The sequence below is a fragment of the Halichoeres trimaculatus genome, unplaced genomic scaffold (genome assembly GCF_033239565.1).
Source record: "Halichoeres trimaculatus isolate MK-OKI-2021-1 unplaced genomic scaffold, fHalTri1.1 fHalTri1_scaffold_15, whole genome shotgun sequence".
Taxonomy (NCBI): Eukaryota; Metazoa; Chordata; class Actinopteri; order Labriformes; family Labridae; genus Halichoeres; species Halichoeres trimaculatus.
This window is the reverse complement of record NW_027437193.1, coordinates 2,942,082-2,958,346: the sequence shown is the minus strand read 5'-3', so window position 1 is coordinate 2,958,346 and position 16,265 is coordinate 2,942,082. Positions and strand designations below refer to the sequence as shown.

Here is a 16,265-nt window from a genome sequence, read left to right as displayed (position 1 = left end):
CTAACAGGAACCTTTGAGCTGGAGCAGCATGGTTTCTACAGTTCACTTTGACATCAGGGACACAGAGACCTGTCAGAGCTAAGAGAGGAGGGAGGAGGAAGAGCAGAAGTCATCATCAGAAAGACAAACTGTCACAGAGCTTAATGACACAGACACAGATTCTCTTCAACATGCTGTCTGTTCACTTCAGAGGGTTTTGGACTTTGTTCCTGCTCACTTTAGCAGGTGGGTCAGAAAAGAAGAGAAAAACTGATTGTTCTTTATCATGATGAGGATGTGAAGAAGTGTTCAGAGCTCCCACAGGGAAATGATGGCAGAGTTTCTAACAAAGTGATTGTCTTCTTTTTCCTTCAGGTGTCAGCTGTGATGAACTCACTCCTGTCAAGAATGAAGAGTTCATTTTAAAAGACAGCTCCAAAACTCTGTCCTACACTTACCACAAGACTGTTTCTGCTTCTGATGACTTCTTCTGGTACAGACAATATCCAGGAGAAGCTCCAGAGTTTCTTTACTATATCTCAGGAAATAATCATACAAGACGTGTAGACAGTCTAAAATTAGTCTCTAAGTTCTCTACAAAGCTGTCTGAAGGAAAGAAAGGTGTGGATATGCAGATCTCCTCTGCTTTGGTGACTGACTCTGCTGTGTACTACTGTGCTGTGAGGCCCACAGTGACAGGAAACACCAACACTCTCTTCAAAAACAGGCGCAGTCTGCATGCTGACATGCTGCTGACAGCTTTGAGCTGTGATTGTGGTTTGAGCTCCAGCAGAGGGCGCCATCATGAAGGAGGTAACAGTCCACATCAACAGTGACTTGATGCATTGGCTCAATATGAAGAGCTGCTGGGAAAAGAAGTCCTGTCACACTGACAGACTGACAGACTTCAGCTACTTCCTCCTGTTGCTTTAATCCTTGTTGTAGAGATGGAGCGTTGGCTGTGGATCATTCTGGCTGCTCTTTGCTTTGGTGAGATACAAAACATGACATGTGTCAGCTTCTGTTTGAGCTAAAGGAACATGTTGAGCTTTCAAATCATCTGTCTGAAGAGTTTTTCTTTCAGCCTCTCTTTGATTGTTAATGCTTCACTTCAATGCTTTTTAAATCTCCTCTTTTTATGCCTCTCTTCTGCCCATTGTCAGGATGTTATTACTCTGAGCTCAAATCATGGCTCTTCAATACGTCTGTGTGTCAGCCTCCAGCTCGCTCATTTCTTTACACCTTTAGATTTTTCTCCTTCAAGATTTTCTCCTTCATATCTTCTTCTGCTGATGTTCTTGTCTCCCCAGAGTGTAAAGGAGAAGAGAGTGTGACCCAGACACCACCAGAGCTCATTGTTGCTGAAGGAGAAACAATCACACTGAACTGCAAGTTTGAGACCACTGACACATTCCCTTATCTGTACTGGTACAAACAAAAAGTTGGTAGTTTCCCAGAGTACATGTTGCAGTGTACCCCAGGAAATCCTGGGCTCTACGGAGAAAGATTTAAAGCTTCAATCAACGGGAAACAAGTTCCTCTGGAGATCCAGGATCTTGAGCTGACTGACTCTGCTGTGTACTACTGTGCTCTGAGGCCCACAGTGACAGGAAACACCAAAACTCTCTACAAAAACCTTTGGAGTAAACACAACACAGTACTCCTCAACATCCACTAGAGGGAGCCATCATCCAGCAGCTGCTGCTCTTCCTCTGGCCTGTGTTCAACCATCCTGACAATCAAAAAGCTGCTGTGAAGGCAATAATTCTCACTCTGAATGATCAACATCAGCCTGTTTCTCCTGGAGATTCAAACCTGCTAGAGATGGGGCGTTGGCCGTGGATTATTCTGAGCGCTCTTTGCTTTGGTCAGATACAAAGGACATGTTTTATTATTTTACTCACATTTCTACAAACTGGAGTTCACAGTTGAATTGTCTGGAACTGAAATGACTTCATTTTCTCTTCCTTTTCCAGGACAAACAGATGGAAACACAATCTCTCCTGTAGGAGATGAAGTCAGAGGAACAGAAGGAGGAACTGTGACTCTCAGATGTCAATATGAAACAAAAGAGTCCGGTTTTTATCTCTACTGGTACAAACATCAATCTGACCTTCAGGCTCCTCAGTTTATACTTCGAAAAGCAGCGGGATCATATAAATTTGATTATATTCCAGACAAACGATATGAATGTGAAACAACAAGTCGATTGACTGAGTTGACCATAACAGAGCTAACCCTGGCAGACACAGCTCTCTACTACTGTGCTTTAGACACACAGTGATACAAAGTGAACAAGAGGCTGTACAAAAAGCTGAACACAGATATCTGAGTGCTCTTCAAAGAGGAGGGAAGTGGTATTCAAAGCACAGCTTCATATCAGAAGGATTGATCAGAGTCACTGTGGTTACAGCTGCTCCTCAAACACTGACAGAGGGAGGTGGAACACACACACACACACACATTTATGACAAAGTTTTGGATCAAGCTTCAAATCCAGGATGAAGGTCCAAAGCTTTGTCTGATCGTCCTCATAGAGCTGTCAGAAAAAGTCTGTGAACCTTATGAATGAGCTGGATTTCTGTAGTGGACAGATGATCTTCAGTTCTCCTGATAAGTGACTGAATAAACTTTGGAGTTCATTTTTCCTGTTGATGAAATCGATCATGACCATTTAGGATCAACAGAGGAGAAGAGTCTGGTTAAAGATTTAGAGCCACACTGTGCTGGGAGAACGAGGTGGCATTCACAAACAAAGCATAGAGGACCAGGGGGAGTGTAGACCTGGATGAGGGGCTCCAGAAGGCAGGAGCCGTTCTTCTCAATGTTTTTTAAGCCAGAAGAAGAGCTTTCAATTTGATTGGAGCTGCTACTGGAAGCCAGTAAAGAGAGATTAACAGCAGGGTGGCTTGCTGTTTTTGGCTGGTTAAAGTCCAGACGTGCTGCTGCATTCTGGGTAATCTGCAGAGGTTTAAATGTAAACCCAGGGAGGCTGCTGGGAGGGGGCTGCAGTAGTTGAGTGAAATCACAAGGGCAGGTAGGGTCTGATCCCCCTGATGTTACAGAGGGCATATCCACAAGATCCAGACATCGAGGCCACATGAGCCTTAAAGGTCAGCTGGTCATCAATCAGGACACACAGATTTCTGGAAGAGTTTGTGGCACAAGTTGACTGGAACCAAGAAGGACACTGATCTAGGGTTGAACTGAGGGACATGCTGGAAGGACAATGAGCTCAGTTTTGGACAGATTTAGCTGAAGGCTGTGTGGAGGTATCAGGCGAACACGCTGATATCCAAGCTGAGTCAGTTGTGTCATCAGGTGGAAAAGACGGAAAAGCTGAGTGTCATCAGCATAGCATTTTAACACAACAAAACACTACTCAACATCCACTAGAGGGAGACACACGCTGTCAGTGCACGAGGTGAGAAACCTGATGAAGATGATGAAGAGCTGGAGAAATGAATGTTTGTCAGCTGTGAGTCTCCTCCTCCTGACTGCAGAGCTGCTTCATGACAGAGAGCTGTGTGATTGAAGCTGTGATCATCAGAGCAAACACAGCTCACCAAAGGGACTCAGACTGATCCTTCACTGACAGCATTTAGCTCTGCTAACATGGAAACACTTGCTGCTCTTTTCTTCTGCTTCACTCTCCTTGGTGCGTCTGTTTTTGATCCCATTGTTGACATCAAACGAGATTTTTAGAGTTTGACAGATCCAGATATCCACTGTGTGATATCTTTAGACCAAAGGAAGTCATTAATGAGTGTTTGAAGAAGCAGAACTACTGATTGATTCTTCTTTTGTTCAGGTGTGAGCTGTGAAGATCTGACTCCAGTCAAGAATGAGGTGAACAATTTAGAGGGCAGCTCTGTTACTCTGTCTTACTCATACTCTAAAGCTGCTGATTATTTCTTCTGGTACAGACAACATCCAGGAGAAGCTCCAGAGTTTCTTTACTATATCTCAGGAAGTAATTATTCAAGTCCTGCAAAATCTCTAAAATCAGACTCTCAGTTCTCTACAAAGCTGTCTGAAGGAAAGAAAGGTGTGGATCTGCAGATCTCCTCTGCTTTGGTGACTGACTCTGCTGTGTACTACTGTGCTGTGAGGCCCACAGTGACAGGAAACACCAAAACTCTGTACAAAAACCTTTGGAGCAAACACAACACAGTACTCCTAAACATTCACTAGAGGGAGCCATCATCCAGCAGGTAAAAGGAAAGAGACATTGGTTCGTTCCCTAATGAGGAGATGGTTAGGAGTTCCTCTGTGTCTTTGTGGTGTTTCAATGTAGGAAAGAGTATCTTGAGTTACTATCTGGGCTAACGAGGACTTTCTGGGTGTCAGAGATCAGAACAAAGATGATGCTAGCTGGGAAGAAAGATGCAGCCATTGGTGGGTTGGTTCTAAATAAACCAGAGGCAAGAAATGAAATCCAGGAGATGCAGCTCAGGACCCATAGGGAAGAGACATGTAGGTTGAGTCAGGTTTTAAAGAAGGACCCGACCGGGACACCTAAAAGTGGAAATGACTGAAAGATCAACACAGATGTGGATAGTAGTTGAACCAAGGCTTGAGGCTCTGGAAGTAGTTGACCAAGGAATTGTGGTTCTTGTAATAGGTGACCCAGGACTTAAGGCTCTGGGAGTACTTGACCCAAGACTTGAGGCTTAAGTTGTAGTTGACCAAAAACTTGGAAATCAGTGTAATAGTAGGTGACTTAAGGCTCTGGAAACAGTTGACCCGGGACTTGAGGATCTGGTAGTAGTTGACCCAGGACTTGAGGCTCTGGTAAAATTTGATCAAGGACTTGAGGCTCTTGGAGTAGGTGGCTCTCTGTTAAAGGTAGCTGTGGGATGGGTCTCTCACTCAGAGCTGGTCTCAAAGCTAAAGAAGGAGCTGAGCTCCAAACCTGTGATGAAGATGGAAAGATGAGGGGATATGAGAGGAAAGAAGGCCAGCAGGAAAATGTGTTGGTGCAGAATACATGGACTGAGTGAAGGCTGTGAGTGAGAGCTGTCACTGAGATCAGGCTCCTCCTTCTGATCCTCCAGCTGAGTGTTGATGTGGACTAAACAGAGAGATCCCAGTCTTCTTTCTACTTGCTGTAGCTCAGAGTTAGTAACACTGCAGATATGAGGCCTCTGTTTATCTCCGTCTGGCTGGCTGCTGTGTGTCTTGGTATGAACTCAACTCTGTTTCTTTGATATCATTCCAGCACTGACATCAAGCTTTAACACTGATCTAATATGACTTGTTGCTGTTTGACAGAATGCAGAGGACAAAAAGACAACGTGCTGCAGCCACAAGGAGATCAGACTGCTGCTGAAGGAGACTCAGTCACACTTGGCTGTACATATACCAGCAGCTCTAAAACTAATTATCTCTTCTGGTACAAACAGGAGGGAAAAAACAGCCCAGAGTTCATCCTGAGTCAATCTGATTATGCCAAGGGAGAAACGAGTAAGGACTTTCAGGAGAGATTTTCCTCCACACTGGAATCCTCCTCCAACTCAGGATCAGTACCTCTAGAGATCCAGGATCTTGAGCTGACTGACTCTGCTGTGTACTACTGTGCTCTGAGGCCCACAGTGACAGGAAACACCAAAACTCTGTACAAAAACCTTTGGAGCAAACACATCACAATACTCCTCAACATCCACTAGAGGGAGACACACGCTGTCAGACACTGCACTGGGTGAGAAACCTGATGAAGATGATGAAGAGCCGGAGAAATGAATGTTTGTCAGCTGTGAGTCTCCTCGTCCTGACTGCAGAGCTGCTTCATGACAGAGAGCTGTGTGATTGAAGCTGTGATCATCAGAGCAAACACAGCTCACCAAAGGAACTTAGACTGATCCTACACTGACAGCATTTAGCTCTGCTAACATGGAAACACTTGCTGCTCTTTTCTGTCTCTCTCTTCTTTTGGGTATGTGTTCATGTGTGAGACTGATGACAACGAGATTTCTCTTTTGGAGAAAATCTGTGACATTTTGTGGCTTCAGTTTGTCATAATTCATCAGTAAAAAAAAGGCTTAAGTCAGTAACCTCGGAAAAAGAAGAAACTGATGGTCTACCTTTGGTCTCCAGGTGTGAGCTGTGAAGATCTCATCCCAGAGAAGAAAGAAGAGTCCAGACCAGAGAGCAGCTCTGTTACTCTGTCCTACACATACTCCAAACAACCAACTGCTGCTGATCAATTTTACTGGTACAGACAAAAATCAGGAGAAGCCCCAACATTTCTGATTTCTCACACAGGAGGAAATGATCCTTCATCAGCTTCAGTTCCCAGACTGTCTTTTTCAGTGAGTGAGAAACATGTGGATCTGCAGATCTCCTCTGCTTTGGTGACTGACTCTGCTGTGTACTACTGTGCTGTGAGGCCCACAGTGACAGGAAACACCAAAACTCTCTACAAAAACAGGCGCAGTCTGCATGCTGACAGCTTTGAGCTGTGTTTGTAGTTTGAGCTCCAGCAGAGGGCGCCATCATGAAGGAGGTAACAGTCCACATCAACAGTGACTTGATGCGTTGGCTCAATATGAAGAGCTGCTGGGAAAAGAAGTCCTGTCACACTGACAGACTGACAGACTTCAGCTACTTCCTCCTGTTGCTTTAATCCTTGTTGTAGAGATGGAGCGTCGGCTGTGGATCATTCTGGCTGCTCTTTGCTTTGGTGAGATACAAAACATGACATGTGTCAGCTTCTTTGGATTTTTATCCTTCTAGATTGTCCCCTTCATCTCTTCTTCTACTGATGTTCTTGTCTCCCCAGAGTGTAAAGGAGAAGAGAGTGTAACCCAGACACCACCAGAGCTCATTGTTGCTGAAGGAGAAACAATCACACTGGACTGCAAGTTTGAGACCAACAAAGGAACTCCAACTTTGTTCTGGTCCAAACAAAAAATTGGTGGTTCCCCAGAGTACATGCTGAAATATACCTTGGAAACAGAATATGCTTCTGAGATTGACAAACAAAAATTTAAAGCTGCAAAAGATGGGAAATCCTTTCCTCTGGAGATCCAGGATCTTGAGCTGACTGACTCTGCTGTGTACTACTGTGCTCTGCAGCCCACAGTGACAGGAAACACCAAAACTCTGTACAAAAACCTTTGGAGCAAACACAACACAATACTCCTCAACATCCACTAGAGGGAGCCATCATCCAGGAGGTGCCTCAAATATTCATCCTTCAGATGCTCAGCTCCAGCCCTTGTTGTGTGCATGAAAGAAAGGGGAGGAGGCTGTCTCCCTATCAGTGAAGCTATCTTTGTGAAAGTGGGTGTGACTGAAGGAGAGAGAATCACAGATCTAAGAGCAGACAGACTGATCCAAGGAGGAGCTAAACTGTTCCTGAACTCCAGCTGAGAGAGGAACTTCAACATTCAGCACAGAGCAATCCTAAAAACAGAAAGACTGTCTGATTCAACATGCACACGCTGCATCTTTGTGTCCAAGCTCTGCTTTCTCTTCACTTTCTATCAGGTATGTTGGACCAAGCTACAAACTAATAATATCTGAACAACAATCAGGCTTCAAGGAGAAAAACTCAACACTTCATCATGTTTCCTTATTCAGGGGTCAAGGGCCAAGCTCCCAGTCCAGAGAAGAAGAAAGAGTCCACATCAGAGGGCAGCTCCGTTACTTTGTCCTACACATACACCACAGCTGCTTCTCTCTATGATTATGACTACTGGGATCCAGATGGAGACACAATCTCTCCTGTAGGAGATGAATTCAGAGGAACAGAAGGAGGATCTGTGACACTCAGATGTCAATATGAAACATCAAACTCAAATCCTTGGCTTTACTGGTACAAACATCAATCTGACCTTCAGGCTCCTCAGTTTATACTTTGGAAAGGAGCCATATCGAGTGGTAATGAATATATTCCAGACAGACGATATGAATCTGACACCACAGACACATCAAATGAATTGAGAATAACAGAGCTAACTCTGGCAGACACAGCTCTCTACTACTGTGCTTTAGACACACAGTGATACAAAGTGAACAAGAGGCTGTACAAAAAGCTGAACACAGATATCTGAGTGCTCTTCAAAGAGGAGGGAAGTGGTATTCAAAGCACAGCTTCATATCAGAAGGATTGATCAGAGTCACTGTGGTTACAGCTGCTCCTCAAACACTGACAGAGGGAGGAGGAACACACACACACAATCTCACACACACACACACACACACCTAATTTCATTTGGGAAAAATTTAACAAAAGATTTTTTTTTTTTCAAAGCTAAAGTAAGCTCATAGTCTCATGAGAAGAAACCTGGACAACTTGACCCTCATACACAATGAGGGGGGGCTCCATCAGACCAACACATCCTATGAACACAACACGTTCACTGTGTGCATGAAGCTTATCTGCATTCAGGTCCTGGATGGCCATTGAACAGACTGAAGGGATGAACAAGATGAGAGTTTGTGAAAATAAAGTTTTTACATTTTTGGATAACCACTCCTTCCTCTTCCTCTGTGTTTGAAAATGGAAGAGACTCAACATCGCTCATGACAGAGTCTTTTGAGGTGTTGAGTTTGTGGACACTTCTTGTAAGTACTGGAAGGAGAGAAAAACATTTTGGCCCAAAGTTAGTATCAGTAAGAAGTCTCAGTGTAACATTATCAATAAAATAAATCAGAAATTATGTTAGCTGCTATTGATGACGTCCTCCTAACAGTAACTTAAAGGGCTGAGACTTCACAGACAAACATACAAAATGCATATTAGCAAACAAAAATCAAACAGCTTTAGAGGATGTTTACATGCTGCAGCTCTGGATTTACAGTTACAGACATTAATGCTCAAATTTACAAAACTACAGCCCAAACAGGGCCTCCAACAACCAGCTTACAATATCAGCTTGGGAATGATAAACTAAAAATAAATCAAGGCTCGACCGTCACGATTTAAAACATCAAGCTTTTTACATGACCAGCAGAATATAATAGCAGGATTTAGCATCTGTGTATATTTTTCGTACCTAAATCAAAAACTACATGAGAACTCTACATTTGTTTATATTCAACAAGTTAGCATCAGCTAACCACTGTGGTGTTTGGTACTCACCTGTTCAGCAGGAAACAGGAAAACTCTGCTCCTCAAATGAAACCAAAAACAAGCTTCATTCACGTGGTGTTTCACCTCACTTTGGCTGCAGCTTTTCTAGTTCTAGCTACATTAACCGGTCTGGATGGCGTCTTCTGGCTGTGATCCACTCTGAGTCATTTCCACGCTGTGGGCACGGTCACCGGCTGAGGTCAGCATCAAAATACGGATAGAGGATAGAGTCACTGCAAACACAGTCACTACCACACATATATTGAGGTACATCCATGATGCCTGAGCAACATTACTTTTGTTTAAAGGGACTGTGAAGAGTTGCTAAGTGATCTTGAAAAAGTTTCCCTTCAACATATTTGCCTGATCATTATCCACATTTTAAAATGAGATTATCAGTACCAATATTACAGGTTACAGGTTATTTTAAAATGCTACTTCTTAGCTTTCCAATTGGGTCGAACAGAACCAAATTGATTTACGGCACATCTAAGTCTCTATGACAACACCACGCCAGCTGATGAAGTTTATCAGTAAGAACAGAGATCTGTGTTTTTCTCTGCAGAAAACTATTTCTGTGATTAATTTTGTAGTGATGGTGGACAGTGGAGCCTAACTGTCAGACAGAAAAAGGACAGAAGAGCAGAAGAAAGCTAAACAGGAGAGAGATAGAGCACGCACTCAAAGCTAACACAGGGGCTAAACTGTTAGTGCTAATGTTGACTCCAACCCACAGTCAGCAGTTATTCTGCAGTGGTCTGTTCAAACTTGAGAGTCTTTCAATGAAATGAAGAGTGAGGTTACGTTAGCTCTGCTTGGTTGTTGGCTGGCAGGACATAACCAGGATTCACTGATGTTACACATTACAGACACGTCTCTCAGCACAGACAGCTACTTAACTACATACAAACTGACAGTGTTTACTTTTTGTCACGTTAGCCTACAGATTCAACAGAGCACCGGCCTACCGATAGCGCCACATATAGCTAGCTACTACAACATTTGCTAAATGTCATGTTTTAAACCAAAGCACTAAGTACCTGTACTGATAAATACCTTACCTTGGCGCGTTGGATCCAGTAAAAAGTTGTCTTGAACAAAGGAAATTTGTTTCGATCTTTTCACCATTTAACTCCAAAACAAATACACGCCTTGCTAAAAGAAATTTACGATAGTGTGCGAGGCAGTCCAATTAAAACAGGTCCTCATTAAAGCATCTTTAAATCTATATTATTATGAAAAATCCCACAGACTGTCCTTTTAAAGAAAATTAAGTTTGATTTTTCCAACCTCTGAGAATCCAGAAGTCAGTTGGTGTTAGGTCAGGCTGTAACAGTCCTACCACACTGGCTCACACATTTCCTCTTCAAGGGGGGAAAACGCTTCAGTCCAGCTCCTTTGGGTGTAGCAGCGAAGTGATTCAGGGTTAACTTGCCGTCTCCATCAACGAGACAATTCCACATCCAGGTCAAAGGTTCAGAAGGACATCCCACAAACCTGACGTGCATAGAAACAGAGCCATTACTCTTTAAGATTAAGATTAATTACTTTATTAATCCCCTTTGGGAAAAGTATTTTCTATTTTAAAACCTAAATCATGCTATACACACACAAACAGCACTTTGCACAAAAACGTGCATTGATCAGAGTGCTGCACCCTGACAGTGCTCAGGAAATTATGCTAATACCTCCCCAGCTAACAGCCAAATTCACAATCTTGGTCTGCGCCAGCAACGCTCCCATCACTAAACTAAGACACTAAAGACTGAGCCACTACCACACACTAAGTCAATAAAGTTTAAAAAAACATACAAAAATGTTCACTGACTGATTTTTACTGCCCTCCTGGTAGAGAAATCAGCTCCACCAAAGATTTTGAACACTGACTATCACAGCATGAAATAAAACAGAACTTTACACATCCAAGATGAAAACCGTTGCTCCTTTTCGCGCCGCTCGTTGCTAATGACGCAGGCTAATATGACTAGCTTCACTAGCTTACCTCAGCGAAACTCACGAAAACTCACCGAAACGCCGCCAAAAACTTCTCAACTTCTGTCACAAAGGTCCGTCAGAAATGTCTCCAACCTCTCCGGGGTGCTGTTCGACCGTCTGCTCGGAGGGTTTCACAGAATTTTACACCGTTACACAGGTATTTCTCCCCGACCGAGCCGCACTCCGTCTCTGCCGAGCCGTTGGCAGCTCGAGCGCTTCTTTGTAAGGGGCGGGACTTAACAGCTCATAGCCAATGGTAAAAGAAACTGAGGACAGCCCTGTGAGTGACAGATTACTGAGCCAATAGGCGATATTGCCCCCTACAATAACCACTATTACAGAGAGTAGTTTTCTAACTTGTCTCATAACCCTAGCTGAAAATAAGGACTGTTATAACTCCCTCATTTGAGACTTTATTCCAAATAAATGTGACTTTATTCTTTTCAAACTATTTTATTTTATTTTATTTTATGACAATTAATCTTTTTTTCAACTGCTGTGAGGTGTCCCTAATACTTCATTGTGAAACCACTGTAGTACAATGCAGGATCGAGGTGAAGTTATAGCACCACATAATGTAAATTTTTGATTTCGATCTTTCTAACCTTTATTTTTCTCTTAACACTTTGTCAATGTTTTAAGTATCTAAAGAGTGGCCACTCTCTCTGTATTTATAACTTAGGTTAACATCATATGTGCTTTCTCTGAGTCTGCATCTTCATGCTGCTGACAACAAGAGTTTTAGATCCAAACATCCAAAAATGAAGGAAAAATATGAATCAGAAGGAAAATGAATAATTTCTTTTGTATGAAATGAAGAAGAAATATTAACTGCTGGACACCATATTCAATAATGTGTGAAACATTTAAAACATTTTTAAACTGATAAGAGCCATGGGCCGAGAAAGAGACTCACATGAGGAATTTCCTGTCTTGTGCTGACATGCTGCTGACAGCTTTGAGCTGTGTTTGTAGTTTGAGCTCCAGCAGAGGGCGCCATCATGAAGGAGGTAACAGTCCACATCAACAGTGACTTGATGCTTTGGCTCAATATGAAGAGCTGCTGGGAAAAGAAGTCCTGTCACACTGACAGACTGACAGACTTCAGCTACTTCCTCCTGTTGCTTTAATGCTTGTTGTAGAGATGGAGCGTTGGCTGTGGATCATTCTGGCTGCTCTTTGCTTTGCTCTCACACAAAGTACAAGTTGACTTTAATATCTTTGCATGTTGCTGTGACTATGCTTTCAAACATCTTTTTTTTTCATGACTTTCAGCTGAACTTTTTTTTCTCTCTTTTTTTTTCTTTAGAGTGTAAAGGAGAAGACAAAGTGACCCAGACACCAAGACAGCTCATTGCTCAACAAGGAGACACAGTCAAACTGGACTGTTCATTTGAAACCACCAGAACGACTCCAAGTTTATTCTGGTACAAACAAAAAGCTGGTGGTTTCCCAGAGTACATGCTGCAGTGTTATTCAAACACAGAGGGGTTGTATGAAAAAAGGTTTAAAGCTTCAATCAACGGGAAACAAGTTCCTCTGGAGATCCAGGATCTTGAGCTGACTGACTCTGCTGTGTACTACTGTGCTGTGAGGCCCACAGTGACAGGAAACACCAAAACTCTCTACAAAAACCTTTGGAGCAAACACAACACAGTACTCCTCAACATCCACTAGAGGGAGCCATCATCCAGCAGCTGCTGCTCTTCCTCTGGCCTGTGTTCAACCATCCTGACAATCAAAAAGCTGCTGTGAAGACAACAATTCTCACTCTGAATGATCAACATCAGCCTGTTTCTCCTGGAGATTCAAACCTGCTAGAGATGGGGCGTTGGCCGTGGATTATTCTGAGCGCTCTTTTCTTTGGTCAGATACAAAGGACATGCTTTATTATTTTACTCACATTTCTACAAACTGGAGTTCATAGTTGAATTGTCTGGAACTGAAATGACTTCATTTTCTCTTCCTTTTCCAGGACAAACAGATGGAAACACAATCTCTCCTGTAGGAGATGAAGTCAGAGGAACAGAAGGAGGAACTGTGACACTCAGATGTACCTACAAGACATCATTATCATATCCTTGGCTTTACTGGTACAAACATCAATCTGACCTTCAGGCTCCTCAGTTTATACTCTGGAAAGGAGCGAAATCAGATAGTGGTAGAGAATATATTCCAAACAAACGATATGAATCCGACACCACAGATACATCAACTGAATTGAGAATAACAGAGCTAACCCTGGCAGACACAGCTCTCTACTACTGTGCTTTAGACACACAGTGATACAAAGTGAACAAGAGGCTGTACAAAAAGCTGAACACAGATATCTGAGTGCTCTTCAAAGAGGAGGGAAGTGGTATTCAAAGCACAGCTTCATATCAGAAGGATTGATCAGAGTCACTGTGGTTACAGCTGCTCCTCAAACACTGACAGAGGGAGGAGCAACACACACATATTTGATTTATATTCACGGCTGCCGCAGGTACTCATTCTGATAAGAAGCAGCAAACTTTCTACTTTTCACAAAGAGTGGGACAGAGTTTTGTTTCATGAATGTAAACAACAAGAGTGTGTCTGATCTGCAGTGCAAGTGTGTTGGTTGGTCCACAGCAACTTTCCAGAGGGTAGCAGTCAAAGAAAGGAGAAGATCAAGGAGCTGAAATCAAGGCCTCAAAGTCAACAATCTCTGTTCACCAAACCTACAGAGAAAACCAATACAGCAACAGAGGCCTCGGTCAAAGTGGCGCACATCTTGATGAAACATTAAAAGCCCTTGACCAATGGCGGAATTGTAGAGGAGCCCACTCTGAAGTTTAAATGTCTCACTGTGAGCTCCAACAATCAGTCCAATACACCAAGAACTGACGACAGAAAAAATGTGGTGTCCGTGACCAAATAAAAAGATGATGAAAATGAAACAAAAAAAAAGTAAGAGACAATCAAAGAAAAGAAAGCTACTGCAACAGGCAGCCACAACCAACAGGGCGGCGCCCACCAGCAACCTAGACTACAGAGTCTCAGAGAGACTGAGTCAAGGCTGTGAGTGAGAGCTGTCACTGAGATCAGGCTCCTCCTTCTGATCCTCCAGCTGAGTGTTGATGTGGACTAAACAGAGAGATCCCAGCCTTCTTTCTACTTGCTGTAGCTCAGAGTTAGTAACACTGCAGATATGAGGCCTCTGTTTATCTCCGTCTGGCTGGCTGCTGTGTGTCTTGGTATGAACTCAACTCTGTTTCTTTGATATCATTCCAGCACTGACATCAAGCTTTAACACTGATCTGATATGACTTGTTGCTGTTTGACAGAATGCAGAGGACAAAAAGACAACGTGCTGCAGCCACAAGGAGGTCAGACTGCTGCTGAAGGAGACTCACTCACACTGGACTGTACATTTACCAGCAGCTCTGCAAGTTACACTCTGTTCTGGTACAAACAGGAGGGAAACAACAGCTTCAAGTTTATCCTGAGTCGTGTTAGAGGAGATGAAGGGAACACACCAGATGAGTTTAAGAAGAGATTTTCCTCTACACTGGAATCCTCCTCCAACTCAGGATCAGTTCCTCTGGAGATCCAGGATCTTGAGCTGACTGACTCTGCTGTGTACTACTGTGCTCTGAGGCCCACAGTGACAGGAAACACCAAAACTCTGTACAAAAACCTTTGGAGCAAACACAACACAATACTCCTCAACATCCACTAGAGGGAGCCATCCTCCAGCAGCAAATACAAATATTCATCCTTCAGATGATCAGCTCCAGTCCTTGTTGAGTGTGTGATAAAGAAAGGGGAGGAGGCTGACTCTCCATCATTGAAGCTATCTTTGTGAAAGTGAGTGTGACTGAAGGAGAGAGAATCACAGATCTAAGAGCAGACAGACTGATCCAAGGAGGAGCTAAACTGTTCCTGAACTCCAGCTGAGAGAGGAACTTCAACATTCAGCACAGAGCAATCCTAAAAACAGAAAGACTGTCTGATTCAACATGCACACGCTGCATCTTTGTGTCCAAGCTCTGCTTTCTCTTCACTTTCTATCAGGTATGTTGGACCAAGCTACAAACTAATAATATCTGAACAACAATCAGGCTTCAAGGAGAAAAACTCAACATTTCATCATGTTTCCTCATTCAGCTGAACTCTGTCTTCTCTTCTTTTCTTCCCCAGAGTGTAAAGGAGAAGACAAAGTGACCCAGACCACAGGAGATCAGACTGTTGCTGAAGGACACTCAGTCACACTTGACTGTACATATACAAGCAGTTTGCCAAATAGTTATATCTTCTGGTACAAACAATATGGAAACAAAAGCCCTAAGTTCATCCTAAGTAGGTTCAAAGGAAATGATGGGAACACACCAGTTGAGTTTCAGAAAAGATTTTCATCGACACTGGAATCCTCTTCCAACACCGGATCAGCTCCTCTGGAGATCCAGGATCTTGAGCTGACTGACTCTGCTGTGTACTACTGTGCTCTGAGGCTCACAGTGACAGGAAACACCAAAACTCTCTACAAAAACCTTTGGAGCAAACACAACACAATATTCCTCAACATCCACTAGAGGGAGCCATCATCCAGCAGCTGCTGCTCTTCCTCTGGCCTGTGTTCAACCATCCTGACAATCAAAAAGCTGCTGTGAAGACAACAATTCTCACTCTGAATGATCAACATCAGCCTGTTTCTCCTGGAGATTCAAACCTGCTAGAGATGGGGCGTTGGCCGTGGATTATTCTGAGCGCTCTTTGCTTTGGTCAGATACAAAGGACATGCTTTATTATTTTACTCACATTTCTACAAACTGGAGTTCACAGTTGAATTGTCTGGAACTGAAATGACTTCATTTTTCTCTTCCTTTTCCAGGACAAACTGATGGAGACACAATCTCTCCTGTAGGAGATGAAGTCAGGGGAACAGAAGGAGGAACTGTGTATCTCAGATGTACCTACGCGACATCATACTCGAATCCTTGGCTTTACTGGTACAAACATCAATCTGACCTTCAGGCTCCACAGTTTATACTCTGGAAACAAGCAGGAACCACTAGTGAATATATTCCAGACAAACGATATAAATCTGTAACCACAGGATCATCAACTGAATTGAGAATAACAAAGCTAACCCTGGCAGACACAGCTCTCTACTACTGTGCTTTAGACACACAGTGATACAAAGTGAACAAGAGGCTGTACAAAAAGCTGAACACAGATATCTGAGTGC

General features: G+C 43.2%; 1 gene segment (V, D, J or C); it reads left to right on the top strand.

Annotated features, from left to right (window-relative positions):
• Positions 1-926: 926 nt before the first annotated feature.
• On the top strand, positions 927-15,241 carry LOC141804222 (T cell receptor alpha variable 38-2/delta variable 8-like). The segment is given in 5 exon segments: positions 927-969; positions 1,290-1,622; positions 7,564-7,709; positions 14,362-14,442; positions 15,218-15,241. Coding segments are annotated over 5 exon segments (627 nt in total).
• Positions 15,242-16,265: the final 1,024 nt, after the last annotated feature.